The sequence below is a fragment of the Ziziphus jujuba genome, chromosome 5 (assembly GCF_031755915.1).
Source record: "Ziziphus jujuba cultivar Dongzao chromosome 5, ASM3175591v1".
In the NCBI taxonomy this organism is placed as follows: domain Eukaryota; kingdom Viridiplantae; phylum Streptophyta; class Magnoliopsida; order Rosales; family Rhamnaceae; genus Ziziphus; species Ziziphus jujuba.
Genome location: NC_083383.1, coordinates 19,291,951 through 19,304,351, shown reverse-complemented (window position 1 = coordinate 19,304,351; position 12,401 = coordinate 19,291,951). Strand labels below are relative to the sequence as shown.

The following is a 12,401-nucleotide window of genomic DNA, read 5'->3' as shown; positions in this document are numbered from 1 at the left end:
TGTTTTGTCCTTCCATGTTGAACGGGGTTCTTGGCTATTGATATGACTGAAGTGTTGTCATATTTGATGATGGTTGAACCCTCTTGAGGATAACCAAGGTCCTCCAATAATTTCCTAAGCCAAATGCATTGATTTGCACATGAAGAGCAAGCAATGTACTCGGCTTCGGCGGTGCTTTGAGCGGTTGTTGCTTGCTTCTTTGCATTCCATGAGAATGGTCCACTAACAAGTGAGAAAAGATACCCCAAAGTGCTTTTCATATCATCCAAGCATCCAGCCCAATCACTGTCTTGCCTATCATACCAAACTCCAAAGTCTTATGTTCGTTTTAAGTATCTAAGAATTCTTTTGGCACCTACAAAATGATTTTGGGATGGTGCTTGCATATATCTAGACAAAACACATGTGGCATGCATAATATCCGGTCTTGATGAACATACATAGAGCAAACTTCCTATCATGCTTCTATATACGGTCGGGTTTACCTTTGGTGTGCCATCCTCCTTTTTGTATTTGTCTCCTTGGCTCATTGGTGTTGACATTGGCTTGCATTCATCAAGGTTGAACTTTTTCAAAAGATCTTTGATGTATTTCTCTTGAGATATGAAGATACCCCTAGAGCATTGCATCATTTCCACTCCAAGGAAGTAATTCATTTCACCAATGCTTGACATGTCAAACTCCTTTTCAAGTTCATTTTTCAAAACTTCCACATTCTTTTCATTTTCACGCGTGACCAACAAATCATCCACACAGAGTGAGATAACAATCATGCCTTCTTCATTCCTTATGTATAGTGTTGGCTCATTTGAACTCCTCTTAAAGCCTTGGTAGATCAAGTAACCATCAATCTTGCCATACCAAGCCCTAGGTGCTTGCTTTAACCCGTAAAATGCCTTGTGTAGATGGTAGACTTTGTCCTCATGTCTTTGAACAATGAAGCCCTTGGGTTGCTTGACATAAACCTCCTCTTGAAGGACACCATTCAAGAAAGCCGACTTTACATCAAAATGGTACACCTTCCATGATATTGAGGCTGAGATGGATAGGATGAGCCTTATGGTCTCCATTCTTGCAACCAGTGCAAACATATCTCCATAATCTGCACTCGCTTATTGTGCATAGCCTTTTGCCACAAGCCTTGCCTTGTGCTTGCATATTGTTCCATCCGGGTTGAACTTGGTCCTAAAGATCCACTTTACACCAATTGGTTTCTTGTTTTTAGGTTTAGAAACCAAAGACCAAGTTTCATTCTTTTCTATCGTATCCATTTCGGTTTGCATGGCCTCCATCCACTCTTTCTTTTGCATAGCTTTTTGAGCATTGGTAGGATCACTCAAGGCAACATTGCACCTCTCATATATTTCGGACAATGGCCTTTCTCCTCTAACACCATCTCCAATCTCCAATTCGGCTCCAATGGTCTCAAGTGCATCCTCCTCATCATCTTCATTTTCTTCATTGTCATTGTCATTGGTTTCTTCTTCTTCATCATCCAACCGAGCATTATCTTCATGGACAAGAAGCTCCTCCTTTGTCCAATCCCAAACAGCATCTTCATCAATCCTCACATCCCTTGTTACCACAAGTTTCTTGGTTTCCAAGTTGAAAACCCTAAAACCTTTGGTAACCTTACTAAAGCCGACCAAGATGCCCACATTTGTCCTTTTGTCAAGCTTGTCTCTCATGTGTGGATGAACATGGAGAAAACAAACACTTCCAAAGATTTTTATGTTGTCGAAAGATGGTTTTTCTCCATACCATATCTCATAGGGTGTCTTGGACTCATTGGTTTTGGTGTATGCTCGGTTTTGGATGTAGCTAGCCGTGTATATGGCTTCGGCCCAAAAATTCTTTGGCATGTTCTTCTCATGTATCATGCACCTTCCCATCTCCATCAAGGTCCTATTTTTCCTCTCACAAACACCATTTTGTTGTGGTGTGTATGGTGTTGTGAATTGATGCACCATTCCATTTTCTTTGCAAAAATCCTCCATAGCCAAACTTGTATATTCCCCACCATTGTCGGTTCTCAAGCACTTCATCTTTGCATTGCTTTGGGTTTCCACCATTTTCTTGAATTCCATGAACTTCTCAAGCACTTGTGACTTGGTTGTTAGAAAATATACCCAACACATCCTTGAGTAGTCATCAATGAAGGTTAGGAAGTACTTACAACCTCCAATTGATGACAAACTCATCGGTCCACACACATCCGAATGGACTAGCTCAAGCTTCTCCTTAGCTCTCCATGAACCGGCTTTAGGGAATGGAAGCCGTGTGGATTTCCCTAGTTGGCATACATCACATAAGCTTCTCATCTCCTCAATCGTTGGCATGTCCTTCACAATAGCATTGGTGTTTTTCATGGCACTATAGTTAGAATGCCCAAGCTTTTTATGCCAAAGTTGAGAAATGGACTCCACTTTGGTTTTTAAGGCTTGTTCATTCTTAACTAGGTCCAATCTATAGCTTTTGTCCTTCAATGGTACCTTAAACAGCTCATTACCACAAGCATCATATATAATACATCCATCTTTTGCAAAATTTAAAGCAAAGCCTCTTTCTACCAATTGTGCTACACTAAGCAAGTTTTCACACAAACTAGGAACATATAGCACATCTTTTATAATTTTGTTACCTTCCTTGGTGTTCAAGCACACATCTCCTTTGCCTTCTACTTTCATGAACCGGCCATCACCAATCTTCACTTTGGTTTTGTAGTTTCGGTCAAGCTCCATAAAACCATCCTTTTGGAAACTCATGTGGTGTGAGCAACCACTATCCACAAGCCAACCGAGACCACTACTTGTGGCCTTAAGGCATGTGGCCACAAATAGGTTCTCGGCTTCTTCATTAACCACATTGGCTTGTTGTCTCCTTTTCTTGCATACTTTGGCAATGTGGCCTTTTCCTCCACATCTTTCACAAGATGCATTTGGCCTCCAAAAAAATACTTGGATGGTGGATGTCCAAGCTTCTTGCAATGAGGGCAAGGTGGATGCCCTCCTCGGTTTTGATGGCTTTGTTGTTGTTGTTGTTGATTCCATCCACTTTTGTTGTTGTTGGTTGTAAAACCGGTTTGGTTGGTATTGTTGCTCTTCCTTCCTTTATTCTTCTTTTTGTTGCCGTGGCCACCATAGAATGCACTCTCAATGGTCTCCTCCTTTCTAATGGCTCTCCTTTGTTCGGTTGCTTGAAGAGCATTGATGAACTCACTCAAGGTTATTTCACTAAGATTTCTAGATTCTTTAAGAGAGGAAATCTTAGCTTTAAACCTTTCGGGTAAGCTCACCAATACTTTCTCTACTACCATTTGATCGATCAATTGCTCACCAAGGACCCGAATTTGATTTTCCACTTTGAGCATCCTTTCTGTGAAATCCTTGACAAGCTCATTCTCCTTCATCTTCAAGGTCTCAAACTCTCTTATTAGGTTTAAAATTTGCATTTACCGAGTTCTAGTATTTCCATGGAACTCCTCTTGAAGCTTTATCCAAACCTCTCTAGCACTTGTGCATGACATTATCCTTGTAAAAATGGAATCACTCACGGAGGAGTGCAAGGCAGTGAGGGCCTTGAACCCCTTGGCAACTTCGGTCTCATGTGCATTTCTTTGTGCTTGGGTTGCATTAGCTCTTAACTCTTCCACTACATAACCTTCTTCTATGACTTCCCATAAACCAAAGGCTTGAAGGTAGGCTTTCATTTTTATACTCCAAATGGAATAATTTTGGCCTTCAAACTTAGGTAGTGTTGGGGTTGCAAAGGATTGTGAGGCCATTTGAAAAAATGGTTTTTGAAAAGTTTTGAAAAATGGACACAAGAACAAGCTCTCGGGTGGTAGTGTTTTGATGAGTTTCAACTAGCCTTTTTGGGAGGTTTTAGTTTCGGTTGGAAGGCTTTAGGTGGGGGATCCTCTCACAAATAAAATGGTCTAGGTTGAAAGCTCACAAGGTCCTAAGAAATTACACTATGCACTGGTATCATGATGGAATTTGGTGTAGGTTTATGTTGTTGTACCCTAGAGCACAATCATTCAAGGTGTTAGTCAAGAATGATTGTTGTTAGTTTTTGGTTTTTGATTTTGTTTTTTGGGTTTGTTAAGGTTTTGTTTCTGGTTTTAATGGAGGTTTGGGGTTCTTGAGAAAGTTGTTAGCTTTTGGGAAGAAGAAGAAAACAAATGTAGTAGTTGAGAGAGAGAGAGAGAAAGAGCCAAAATTGTTGTTTTTCAAAATCTGTTTTTTGAATATTTTCATTACAATTTTCATACTTTTAAATACATCAAAAAGACAATAAGACATGCTGCCATATTGAGCAATAAATACAAAAGCATTAAAAGTAACCAACCAAGCCAAACTACCTCAACTGATTAGAGGTGGGCATGCAAGAAACCTTCTTTAATGGGCAGTTCGATTTGTCTAAGGCATTTGAATTTGAAAACCAGCTCCATTTGACTTGAAAATTGGATGGAAGCCTTTTTGAATATTAGACTATGTTCTAGCCGAAAATCAGATAAAACAAAGTCCATTTACCTATTCAAAAATAATCAAACCCAAGGCAGTTTTGTCCAGATTTCTGGGCAACAAAACTGCACAAGGGTCAGATTGTTTAGGGCTTAACTCAGCCTTCCCAGCTCCAAATTGGGCCATTCTTTTTGATGCTGCTTCCTCTGTATTTCTAGTTTATTATATCCAAAATTCAGGTCCAAATCCCAAACCTTCATCAAACGGCATCCAAAGAAGTGGACTTATGTTGCTGGAAATACAATTCCAGCAACTAGACAAAAAACCCCTAAGCTTAGTTAATGAGCTTAGGGCATTACAAAAAGGATATTGTTCTTAAACATTACAAGATAAAATAAAAATGCATAAACATAAATAATGTTTAGTCTTTGATGTTGCAAAATAAAGAGTGCAAGTGTAACCGAACTACATTGCACATTGTGGCAAGATCACCACATTTCAACACTTCCCTACCAAAATCGAGAAGCCACAAGATTTTCAGTGTATCATTTAGTAAATAGATAGCTAGATGCAAGAGTACGAAGGGAAGAGCAAAAGAAAAAACAAAGAAAACAAATGGAATTTTCTCATACGAAAAATTTTCGAGATCCTAATGTATGTAGAACTAACATGATTGAATTACTAAAATATAAATAATTAAAATTAAGCATGCAAATATAATAAAAAAGAAGAAGAAATAAAAATATGGAAAACACACTCTGAAGCCTTTAGTGAACTCAGTTAAAGTAGGCGAAAAAAGAGAAGAATGAATGAAAGGAGATATATATATATATATATATATAGTGGTCAATGTCAATGGAGATCAACGCCTTCAATTACAAGATAGTGGAATGTGCAACCATCAATTAAGCAAGGACACGTACAAAAACCTTTAGAGCCAATTAATCCATTTGTAAGCCACATCCTCTCTTTTAGTATGGTTATAGATGTATGAACTGCTTGGAATTCTTTCAAATATTTGTGCTAGACCTTTGGATCAAACACTGTTTTCACAGAATAAGATTTGACAAATGTTTTTTTTTTATTTTTTTATTTTTTAAGTTTTTTGAAAATAAGATTTGAGAATAATCGTCTTATCCTGATCCTTTATATATAAATGTCTACTTTAAAATTATTCCTGGGGTCAATAACCCGAATCTCCCACCCTTTTTTGTTTTTGTTTTTTGTTATTTGTTTTTTTTAAAAATAAATAAAATAACAGAACTAACCCATCAGGGACCACGAAAGGAGTCGGAGAAAAAGTTATTGGTTCCTGCGTATCCCATAAGTTTGGATCACCACACTGCCAGTTGGTTGGATAAGAATGCTTTTACGCTTGCACAACTATATATATATATATATATGTATATATATGTAAGCTACATACTTCATAATTAAATCTTGTAATAATAGTACTAATCTCCTAAAACTGCACGTTGCTAAATGCAAAGGCGGGAAGAGAAATGGTCTGGCGAATCCGTGAGTACTACTATCTTTTTTAACTTCCAAGTTCTTGCCTAGTTTTTAAAAAAACCGTTGATCTGTGTATCCTGTTCTCCACAACTAGTAATGGAAATTTTAATTTTGATTTTGTTTTCTTTTATGTACAGGCTCGAAAGCTCGCTGGATAGTTCCATCAATGGCATCTCTAAGACCTCCCTCGATCTCCAAAGACTCCTTTCACTGCCCACCCTTGTCTGGTTTTACCAGTTCCCTTGTGGGTCTTCCCAAAAGAAGCCTCGCTTGTTCGGACCCAGTAAGTTCTTGGATGCTTTTCATCTTCTTCTTCTTCTTCTCGCTTTTATAATCCCCTAATTTCTGATGCAAATATTAAACATATTAATTTCTTGCTTTTTTTCCTTTACAAATTTATAGAAAAACCAGCTTATATACTCTGCAGAAGCTGGGGAAAACCATTCAGGATTACTGCCTTCAGTGGAGTAAGTGGGTTTTTCCATGGTTCATTATCTATATAGCAGTTGAAGAAAATTGCTCATCCTCAACTTTTTGCTTTCTTGATTTTTACCATCTATTAAGATCGTTTTTAAAAGTTATAAACTTCTGAGCACAGGTGGGAAATGCTAAGGCTTATCTAGAAAGGACGAATAGTTCCCTTATAAAGTGGGCAATTAACTGGAACATAGCTTCAAGTAGTAGCTAATTTCTTAGTGGGGGATACTCCTAGTTATGAAATTTTACATTTAGGCTTTGATTATGATATTAATATTGGTTACTATCAATTGGAGCTGATTTGGGTTAGAAATTTTCAGCTCTTCCTGTTTGTAGTTTATTTGTTTATATTTGCTTATCTATGATTAGGAAAGTATTTTCATTATTTATTATATCCATAGCTTTTGTTTCATTTTGGAGTTCCGTACTTTTAACAGGGTTTTTTCTTTGATTAACTGAAATTTGTACTGTCTGCATGATTCACTTGTGCGTGCTAGGCAGATCCATAACAATACTTACTTGATCAAAATGGCCAGCAAAGTAGCCATTGTATGCAAAATAAAACAGAACTAAATTAACAGCTCATACATCTGACTTGTATCGGTGCAGACCTCAATCCAATTTAGAAAAAGTGGTGTGTCTGTTTCTTGACAAGTATAATGATATAAATTTTACTTTAGGAACTAAAACTTTAGAAATCAAAAGAAGTTTCAATGACAAATGCTTTGATCATATGGCTCATCCATTTGTAGAAGAAATTTAACTTTAAGATTGGAGGCTTCCGGTGCTAGTTCTGCCCAAGACTGTACAAACATTAAAGCCGAAAATGTGTATGATGGAAATAGTAGGGTGGACTTGTTTGGCGAGATGAAGATGAGATTTCTAAGTTTCAAGAAGCATAAATATTTGTAAGTAGCAGTTGACATGTAAGGTTTTGTTTAGCTTTAAGAAAATTAGTTGTGGATTTGTTCCATTATGAACGTTATTAATTTTGAACAGGGAAGAGCGGGAGCATTTTCGTACTCTTGCTGAAGCACAAGCACCGAAGGTAATCATGCAAATTTGATTTCTTAGTTTCCTAGTGGTACTATAAAAAGTGACTTTGTTCTTGCATCTTGCTTAATATAGCCCTACCTTTTCATTCATTTTTGATCTTTTGTCAGTTAAGTTGTGTGTTAAACTTACAAGTTCAAGAACAGTTTATGGTGATTGCTTGTGCAGACTCAAGGGTTTGCCCCTCTAACATCCTAGGATTTCAACCTGGAGAAGCCTTTATCATTCGGAATGTGGCTAACCTTGTTCCACCACTTGAGGTATCTATTCTTCTCTGTTCTTCTCTGTTCTTTTTTATCAATTTAGGAAACAACTGCACTCTAGCAATTAAGAAAATACCAAATAGTTGATTACTAGAGAATCAAACTTGCCTCTTGAGGTCATAATGTCGAAATGTAAATGATTAAACTTATCCATATATATGATGAAACAGTGTATACAAAGAAATACATAATGATCTTTCTCCAAAAAGTAAAGATAATTTTCTATATTGCAAGCTTCTACCGTGTTAGGCTATACCATCTGAAATGTTCTGATGAGAAAAGAAATCTGGTCTATGTGGTTTGAAAAACAATTTGAACCCACATTAAACATATGATCACAAAATTTAACTGGCATGTCACTTAAGCTGCAGTTTTATTTGTTTTGACAATCTAGTTCAACCTTTTTCTTATTGAATTTTAATCTTTTAACATTTTGCAGAATGGACCATCAGAAACTAATGCTGCCCTTGAGTTCGCAGTAAATACTCTACAAGTATGTCATCGTGTTTTCTCTCTCTTCACACACACACACACACACATGTATCATCAAGGTGAGAAGAAACTACTTACATGGCAAATAAAACTAATGATATTCATAGAAGATTTGCAAAATCCCTGTTTCAATAGCATTAAAAAAAGAAAAAGAAAAATTCTAAAATTTTCTGATTGAAAAAACAGCCGTTTCTCTTGTAATTACATCACTTTTGTCCTTCCTATATTACTTAAAATTGTGAATTTATGATTTTGTTTGAAAATTTGCAATGTTTATCACTGACGTTAGGTTGAAAATATATTAGTCATTGGCCATAGTAGATGCGGAGGAATTGAGACTCTCATGAGCATGCAAGATGATGATAATTCAAGGTCTGGTTAGGAAATTCCTTTATCTAGTATGACTGTTATAGTCTTAATCATTTTTAACTAAATACTTAATTATTCTTCCTCATTTTGCTTTTTGTAGCTTTATTCATAGTTGGATTATCAAAGCAAAAACTGCCAAATTAAGAGCAAAAGCCGCTGTACCACACCTTAATTTTGAACAGCAATGCAGACATTGTGAACGGGTATGCTCTCTCCTTCTACAGTCACAACCACATATTAATAGTTGAAATTGTATTTATCAGATCAAGTTGCCAAGATAACTTCCTTGGACATTGATTTGAGCTAAATTTTCTTTATACTTATTTACTTTACATTCTTTTTCACTCCACCAATATGCCTGAAAGCAATAGGTTTTATTAGGAAATATCTGTAAGTTCTAAGTTTACCATAATGTATGGTGGAGGAAGAGGCAAAGCTTGAGTCGTTTTGGTAGATTAACCTATCTTGTCTGATAAATTTTGTTGAGCAGTTCTGAATCATTTTGGTGCACATACATGCTATTTATGTGATGATGACATATATGGTAGAAAACATCCTTAATGCATGGAATACACTCTCTTCATTCAAAATATTTCAAAGCTAACTGTATCTATTGAATTTAGTAGAATGCGTCTTCATTTAGTCACCACTGGTTAATTCTTTTAACTTATTTTCACTATTTTACTAGGAATCCATAAATAATTCATTGATGAATTTGTTAACATATCCATGGATAGAAGAGAGGGCAAAGAAAGACATGCTCTCAATTCATGGAGGATATTATGATTTCTTGAATTGTACTTTTGAGAAATGGGACCTTGATGCCAAGAATAGTAATGTTACTGAAAAAGGGGCCAGATATTTGGTCAAAGATACGATGTATTGGTACTGAATTTCTTGCTCTCTTCTACACCGCTGATTACAAATGCATTTTCTTTCCTTCTTTTTGGAGGTTGGATGATGTTTGGTTACAACAGAGGTTGTTGTTGTTGGCATGGTTTGTAATGTATATATCATAACTGTAGATATAAACCATAAATTTGTTGTTTTCTTTACCTTCAAATGTGGGAGGTGTAAATTGAATTGAAGGCAAATTATCCATGAACCTGATCTTATTAGTTCGACACTTTTAAGTCTATGGTTCCATTTAATCGTTAACTTTTCAGACATACTAAAAGCTTCATTTTTTTTTTTCAATCTTTTTTATAAGTTTCTTTTTAATTTTATTTCTATTTCTTTTTTATTTTTAATCATATGTTAAAATACAGGATGATAGATATTTTCATCGCACTTTTGATCTAAACCTGTACCTAATATTAAAAATTGATTAGATTCATTGTTATTTGGATTGTTCAGTGGCAAACATATACAAAAAGTTTGATATTCTTTGTATGTACTAATGACACTTGCCATAGAATTTCTATTATATACATATTAATTTTTTTTTTGGGTGTGGAATTTTAGATAAATTTTTATTCGGAACAATGTGTATTCTTGAAAGAATGTGCATGATCTACATATAAATAAAAGTACACAATATGAGAATGACGATATGTAGTCAGGTTCACATTAGAATAATCTAATAGATTAATATTAAATTTTTTTTATCGACCTTTGGATCATATTATTATTTTTTGAATAAATTACCTAAATATAAACTATCCATTTCTTCTCCATTCATCAACCTTTGGATCATATTAAATACTAAAATTTAAAATTTAAAAATAATAAAATAGAGATGTAATAAAATATTAGAATTTTCTTCAAAGAAAATAAACTTATCAGAATTGGATAATTAATAAATATAATTTTAAATTTCAATTTTTGATGTTTATCAAAAAATTGAAAAAAAAAATTTAATATTAATTTTGATATTAAAGATTTGATTAAACATGATTTTATATATATATATATATATACATGTTGATGTTCAAATATGGCACTCTTGAATTTCTAAACGAATATTCATATTTTCTTTGCAATTTACGCAGGGCCCAATTTGGTGGGCAGGATTAATATTGGGATTGTAATAAAATAGTCTGAATCTCAATGTTTGGTGTAATCAATTAAACAACTAACACTACTAAAAATTTTGGGCCTAAATAATCTTTTAGAATGGGTTAACTTATTCCCTGCAACGGGATGAGAAAACTATTCTATCCGGATTAGACTTTTTGTAATTCATTTAATTCTTTTTTTTTTTTTAAATGTTTGTTTCTTCATTTTCTTAGAATTTTATTTTTATTTTTTTTCCCAACCGTATGACTTTTTTTTTTTTTTCTTATTTTCCTCTTTTGTTTTCTTCTATTATTATTTATTATATATATATATATATTTATCTTATCTTCCTTTTCCTTTCCTTTGTATGTTTCCCCTTTTTTTAGCCTTTGTTTTCTTTTTTCAACCTTTGTTCTTTTTTTCTTTTTTTTTCGTCTTTGATTTTTTTTTTTTTGGTTGCATCAATTCTAGTTTCAATTTTTTTCTCTTCTTATCGTTCAATTTCTTTCTTTTTTAATTTTTAATTTAATTTTTGTTTCTTTTTTATTTTTGTTTTTTTCCCCTCTTTGTGAATGTCTAGATTAATATATGCAATTTTGTTAATCAATGGTAAACATCTTGGTAGAACAAGGATCAATAATATAGCTTTATATATTAAAGGTCCCTACTCCATTAGCATTAGGGTTTTTTCTAGGATTTATTGCTAGAGATTTTTCCTCATTTTTTGGCGAGTTTAGGTAGATTTTTGTCCCTTTATTATTATTATTATTTTATTTTTTAACGTCTTTACAGTTTTCTTTAGTTATTCAGATTCCTTTTTGGATTGGAGATTTTTTGGACATACTTAGGTTTTTTGGATCTAATTTAGTGGTTTGCAAAGACAGATAATTATGGAGGAGGTTTCAACTTTGTTTAACTAGAAATTACAACTCACTGATGATGAGTGTTCCTTTTAATTGTTAATCATAGCAAAGGGTTATCTACAAATATGGACTTAGAGTTATGTTTGCTGGTCCTGTTTCATACAAAGCATTGGTTCAATAAAAGAGCTTTCCAAGAGATGATGTTAGCATCGTGGAGAACTTCACGTCTTGTTCAATTTAATGAAATTCAGGGGGCTGGGTTTGTTTGCCAATTTGCATCTCTTGAGGATAAGTAAAATGCTTTGCATGGAGCACTATGGCACTTTGATCAATCTTTGGTCATTTTGGGTGAAGTGTCTAGTTTATCTTTGTCTTAATTTGTATGTACCATTGTGGCTGACTTTTGAGTTCAAATTCATAATGTCCCTCTCCTATGCATGACCGAGGAACTAGCAATGCTAATTGGTCAATGATTGAGTGAATTCAGGTCAACTCAAGTGAAAATGCTAGATGTTGGGATCGGTTCCTTTAGATACAAATTCGTTTGGATATTTCAGAACCTTTGAGAAAGGTTATGAAAATTAAAATTGAATAGGATAATTCATTTTGAGTTGAATTTCAGTATGAGCGATTGCCCGAATTTTGTTTTATTTGTGGGAAATTGGGGCACACTTAAAAGGATTGTTGCCTTAAGGTGTCTAGCTCTTCAAAACAATATGGTAGTTGATTATGCACGGGGCCATCAAGCAATACGTCTCTACCCAAAAAAAAAAAAAAAAACATAGTAATGATTTAAAATCTCAAGATCAATAATTTTTTTTTTTTTGGTTTATTTCTGCAACAATCAAATTTAAATGGTGGTTCTTGATAGCGGAAAATGGTAGAAAAGCGTACGGATGGTGAGGAGG

The 12,401-nt window shown here is 34.4% G+C and overlaps 1 protein-coding gene across 4 annotated transcripts; it reads left to right on the top strand.

The window, feature by feature from the left end:
- The first annotated feature begins 5,829 nt into the window (after positions 1–5,829).
- On the top strand, positions 5,830–9,737 carry LOC107421280 (beta carbonic anhydrase 5, chloroplastic). 4 transcript variants are annotated; one of them, XM_048475955.2, is made up of 10 exons: positions 5,830–5,984; positions 6,116–6,261; positions 6,381–6,445; positions 7,301–7,363; positions 7,455–7,503; positions 7,655–7,768; positions 8,211–8,264; positions 8,553–8,635; positions 8,733–8,835; positions 9,321–9,737. In XM_048475955.2, the coding sequence occupies exons 1-10, from the start codon at positions 5,969–5,971 to the stop codon at positions 9,522–9,524; spliced, it is 897 nt and encodes a 298-aa protein (XP_048331912.2). In that variant the 5' UTR covers positions 5,830–5,968; the 3' UTR covers positions 9,525–9,737. The 4 variants fall into 4 exon arrangements, with proteins under 4 accessions (XP_048331912.2, XP_024930931.3, XP_015885980.3 ...); XM_025075163.3 differs by having other exon boundaries at positions 7,619–7,768; XM_016030494.4 differs by having other exon boundaries at positions 7,208–7,363.
- Positions 9,738–12,401: the final 2,664 nt, after the last annotated feature.

Coding starts and splice junctions, on each gene's coding strand:
- LOC107421280 (XM_016030492.4), top strand. Junction 6,446..7,207: donor GGATTACTGCCTTCAGTGGA/GTAAGTGGGTTT, acceptor ATCCATTTGTAG/AAGAAATTTAACTTTAAGAT. Junction 8,836..9,320: donor AATGCAGACATTGTGAACGG/GTATGCTCTCTC, acceptor CTATTTTACTAG/GAATCCATAAATAATTCATT.